This window comes from Tachyglossus aculeatus, chromosome 3, assembly GCF_015852505.1.
Source record: "Tachyglossus aculeatus isolate mTacAcu1 chromosome 3, mTacAcu1.pri, whole genome shotgun sequence".
Lineage (NCBI taxonomy): Eukaryota > Metazoa > Chordata > Mammalia > Monotremata > Tachyglossidae > Tachyglossus > Tachyglossus aculeatus.
The window spans coordinates 5326603-5331602 of record NC_052068.1 but is presented as its reverse complement, the minus strand read 5'-3'; the positions used below and the strand labels follow the sequence as shown (position 1 = coordinate 5331602).

The 5000-nt window shown below is 54.7% G+C and overlaps 1 protein-coding gene across 1 annotated transcript in view; it reads left to right on the top strand.

Annotated features, from left to right (window-relative positions):
* EBF3 (EBF transcription factor 3) overlaps window positions 1-5000 on the top strand; it is a 240657-nt gene that overhangs the window by 2777 nt on the left and 232880 nt on the right. The window contains exon 5 of the mRNA XM_038743679.1: window positions 4914-4987. Within this exon, the coding sequence (XP_038599607.1) occupies window positions 4914-4987 (74 nt within the window). The remainder of the gene's footprint in view (window positions 1-4913; window positions 4988-5000) is intronic.

Sequence of the window (5000 nt, the reverse complement as noted above, 5' to 3'; positions counted from 1 at the left end):
GATAACTGCACATTATCAGTATAGCGTCAGAGTAATTAAGGGGCAGAAAAACTCATTTGTTTTCTGACCTCGCTCGGGTTTCTTTCTTTCATTGCTTTCTGTAATTTTTTTTCCTTTCTTTTTTTTTTCTTTCGGAGAGGTTTCCCATTTGGGGGAATTTTCAGAGTTTCTGGGAGACCGAGGCCACAAGTGTAAATTAAAACCATCCAGGAACCTTGTGAGCTTTAAAACGCCGTTTCTGGCTGGGATTTGCTCCTAGAAGCGCCAGGAAAGTGTTCCTTTAGCCTTCTCTTTCCCTCCCTCCACTCCTTTCCTGGAAAAGTAACAAGTTAGAGCCGCTGCCTGTTCTTTCAGGGTGCGACTTTTCGACCTTTCTCCCCCTACCTTTAAAAAAGAAAAAAAAAAAGTTTTTTTTCTTACCTTTCTCAAACATAGGGTTAAAATCTCAAGGACCGTAAGAGTAAAGGAGTGTGTTTGTCTCAAAGAACAAAAACAGATCTGACAGGCGAACTACCGTGGCTTTGACAAAGACGAAGGCATAGTAGCCTTCCATAATTATCTCAGTAGTTAGCCGGGAGAGATCCTCTTTAACTCTGGAGCGCACTCGAGTTGACAATGTGTTTTGATTTCCTTTGTATATAACCGCTAAATGTTTTCGGAAATCGCTGTCGTCTAATTAAGAGGCTTCTAGAGGCAGCGATAAGTTTCACTCTTGCAGTATTAAGGGACAAGAGGCTTCATTGGAACTACATTTTTATTGTTCATTTAGCCTCGTACCTCTGCAGGGTAAACAGGGCTGGAAATAAAGGCATTTAATCTCCCCTTCACTGACGGGGGAAGAAAAAAAAATAGCCCAGGAACTGATCAAAGAGTCAATGGCCCTGAACCGACAGTTTATGGATTTCTGTTTGTGCTACAAAATAAAAAATAAATCAAATATAAATACGTGGGTTCATCAGAGGGAAAGTAACAACCTCCAGAAGTGATATCTCTCTCTCTGCAACCACCAACCCCTAGCAGACTTGGCCCGGCTGCGGTGTATTTCCTAGCATTTCCGTGTTGCCTAAATTGTATCTGTTTAGGGAGCTGACATTACCACGGACTTCTCCTGCTCTTTAGTGGCTGGGGCTAAGCGAACTTCCATTTGTTATTATTATTATTCTTTTTACGATGGCCTCTCCGCGCCCCCAAAAGGGAGTAAAAGCGTTAGAAATAACCGAGGAGGTGAGCAGCGAATGGGTGATTATTTCTAGGCGATTGTGGGGGGCGGTCAGAAGGCAGAAGGCGGGACCCTTTTCCTCTGGCAGTATTTTGCGGTGAATTTTGCAGTTTTCTGTCTCTCCTCTCTCTCCCTTCCCCGACTTGGGTCCCCTTGATTTCCAGCTTCTTCCTCTCGCCCCTCCCCACCCCCTTGCCCCCCCACTCCCCATTTCCCTCCCTGGTGGTTTAAAGAAAGGCCTTGGGGTTGAGGTTGGAGGATCAGCCTACAGTTTAAGATGGGAGAGAAGCTTAGGCCGTGCAGACTGATGAAGGGTTGGGTTTGTGTGTGTGTGTGCGTGTTTGTGTTTGGGGGGCTTGGTGACACTGGGGGATGTGGGTGGGGGGCTGGGACTGTCCAGAGGGAGTTGGAAGGAGGGCTCCTCGGGGGCGGTGGGGGGCCAGGCAGCCTCTCCTGAGCAAAAGGGGGTTCAGGGGGCCCCGGGGGGAGGGGGAGGCGGGACTCCGGGGTCCTCCAGGCTGCCGTGGGAGTGGGATCCAGGCTGGGCGTCTCCCCCAGCCCGGGCTGGAGGCTGGGCGAGGGGCGGAGAGCGCACCCTCAGCTTCTCACCATCTGTTCAAAAGCCTCTGTTCAAAAGCCACTCAAGCGCGCTCCCCAACACGCGGCCTTTTTACCCAAGAAAAATCATTGTTAGCAGTTTCAAAACAAACACCAGATTGCCCATTAGCACTTCCTTTCCAAATATCATCCGATAATCACCATATTGCCGCGCACGCTCCCGGGATCCTCCAAGAGCCGAGCCACTTCTGGGTTGGTTTGGGGGAGCGGGTGGGTGGATGGCTGGGTGGGCGGGCGGGCGGGGGGCGTTCCTTCTCTCCGAAAAAGCCTCCCTCCATCCCACCGTGCGCCGTGCGAGGGGATGAGCGGGGGAGAAAGGTTGCCCAGGTTGCCCAGCCAGGTCAGGGGTGGCTAGCAGGGAGCCGGGTGGGCGAGCGGGGCTAGGGAGCGCAGAGAAGGCAGGGGTGGCTAGCAGGGAGGAGAGGTGGGCAAGGGTGGCTAGGAGAGCACAGGGTGGGCGAGCGCGGCTAGAGCGGGCAGCGTGGGCAGGGGCGGCTAGGAGAGCCCAGGGGCCTGGGCGAGCGTGGGCAGAGCGTGCAGGGAAGGCAGAGGTGGCTAGGAGCTCACAGAGTGGGCAAGGGTGGCTAGGAGAGCGCAGGGTGGGCGAGCGTGGCGAGAGCGCGCAGCGTGGGCAGGGGTGGCTAGGAGTGCCCAACGTGGGCAAGCGTGGCTAGGGCGCGCAGAGAAGGCAGGGTTGGCTAGGAGTGCCCAGAGTGGGCGAGCGTGGGCAGGGCGCGCAGAGTGGGCAAGGGTGGCTAGGAGCGCACAGAGTGGGCAAGGGTGGCTAGAGGTGGCTAGGGGTGCCCAACGTGGGCAACCGTGGCTAGGGCGCGCAGAGAAGGCAGGGTTGACTAGGAGTGCTCAGAGTGGGCGAGAGTGGGCAGGGCGCGCAGAGTGGGCAAGGGTGGCGAGGAGCGCACAGAGTGGGCAAGGGTGGCTAGAGGTGGCTAGGGGTGCCCAACGTGGGCAAGCGGAGCTAGGGCGCGCAGAGAAGGCAGGGTTGACTAGGAGTGCCCAGAGTGGGCGAGCGTGGGCAAGGGTGGCTAGGAGCGCACAGAGTGGGCAAGGGTGGCTAGAGGTGGCTAGGGGTGCCCAACGTGGGCAAGCGTGGCTAGGGCGAGCAGAGAAGGCAAGGATGGCTAGGAGCGCACAGAGTGGGCAAGGGTGGCCAGAGGGCAAGGGTGGGCGAGCGTGGCTAGAGCGGGCAGCGTGGGCAGGGGTGGCTAGGAGCGCCCAGAGTGGGCAAAGGTGTTCGGAGCCCGCAGCGTGGGCGAGAGTGGCGAGAGCGCACGGGGAAGCCAGGGGTGGCGAGGAGCGGCCAGGGTGGGCGAGCGTGGCTAGAGTGCCCGGGGTGGGCAAGGGCGGATGGGGCGCTCAGGGGAGCGAACGGGGTGGGCACAGAGCGCCTGGGAGGGGGCAGAGCGCTGCGGGCAAAGTGGGGGCGCGCCTTGGCCGGCGCTGGACGGAGGCGGGAGAGGAGCCCTCCCCTCCAAACCCAGGCGGGGAGGATGGAGAGGAGGATCCCCAAAGTTGGAGAAGCCCCCCCCCCCGCCCCCCAAAAGCTCCCTCTGAACCCCCAGATCCAACCCGGCGCGCGAGCTCGGGCTATGGCCACGACCTGGCTTTTCGGCTCCCTTCAAACTCCAGGGGTGCAGACAGCAAAGCCCTATGTTTCTAACTGGAATATCATGTCACCGCAAAATTGTTTTTCTATCTTCAGGAGCCTTTCCGACTTCTTCCTTTCATTTTTTTTTCCCCCAATTTCCCGGGTTTGTTGTTGTTGTTGTTGTTGTTGTTGTTGTTGTTGTTGTTGTTGTTGTTGTTGTCGCCCTCCTAGCTTGAAAGAAATGCAAATTGGAACTCAGTTTAGACAATGGCCAGGGGAAATCCCGAGGATTCATTCATTCATTCATTCATTCAATCGTATTTATTGAGCGCTTACTGTGTGCAGAGCACTGGACTAAGCGCTTGGGAAGGGCAAGTTGGCAACATATAGAGACGGTCCCTACCCGACAGCGGGCTCACAGTCTAGAAGGGGGAGACAGACAACAAAACAAAACAAATCAACCAAATAAAAGAAATAGAATAAATATGTACAAGTAAAATAAATAAATAGAGTAATAAATATGTACAAACATATATACATATATACGTATATATGGATCCGGGGGGCCTGTCTAATTCCCCCCATCCCGGGCTTCCTTCGGCTTGCAAGCTGCGAGACCTCCCCTGCAAATGGGCCTGCACGACAGACCCTGAAAGTTGGAGACCGGAGAGGAATTTAAGGCTTAATGAGCTGATTTGCCAACACAGATTTTACTTTTCCACTCCCTTCTTCGGTGTGTGGGAAAGGGTTTGCTGGCGGCTGGTCCCGCTCAGATTTCCAGTTGACATTCCAGCCAGAGAGACCAAGGAAATGCCGCCAAGGACCAAATCTCAGTCCTTAATCACACCGAGGAAATTTCAGGACGTGTCATTTGCCCGGGAGGCGAAGGCTGGGGAGGGGGCGGGGTGGGGGAGAAGAGAAGAGAAGTGGGAAGCACAAGAGGAGGAAAGAAGACAGGAAATCTCCCTTTCCAGAATCTGCTCCCAGGAAGATTGGGGAAACCTCTGGCTGGTTATCCCTCCAGGAGGGAGAGAGACGGAGGGGAAGGGAGAGGGAAAGAGGGAGAAAGAGAGAGGGAAGGAAGAAAGGAAGGGAGAACATGAAGGAGAGAGGGAGAAGGAAGGGAGGAGAAATAGGAGGGGGAAAGATGGAGAGAGACGAAGTTGTGGGTATAAACTGTCAATTGACAGGTAACTGAAGTGCGAGAGGATAATTAAAACCTGCATTTGTTCCTTACCGTGTCCCTGCTCTCCAAGGGCCGAATCCACCTATTTTCCAACAGCCTTTACCTGTTGAAAAGGTGGGTGGCCAAGCCCGACCCGTTGGACACCCCCACCCAAAAGTTTCTATTTTAGTTCCCCTCTGCCTGCCCGTTTCTCTCTTTCTTTCTTCCTTTCTTTTGAACTGTCCTGGAAGCCTTAGTCTGACCTGTCCCCCTCCCTCTCCCTTCCTCCCTCTGCCCCCATCTAGGCGATCGTTTACGAAGGGCAGGACAAAAACCCTGAAATGTGCAGAGTACTTCTCACCCACGAAATTATGTGCAGGTAAGGGATTGCG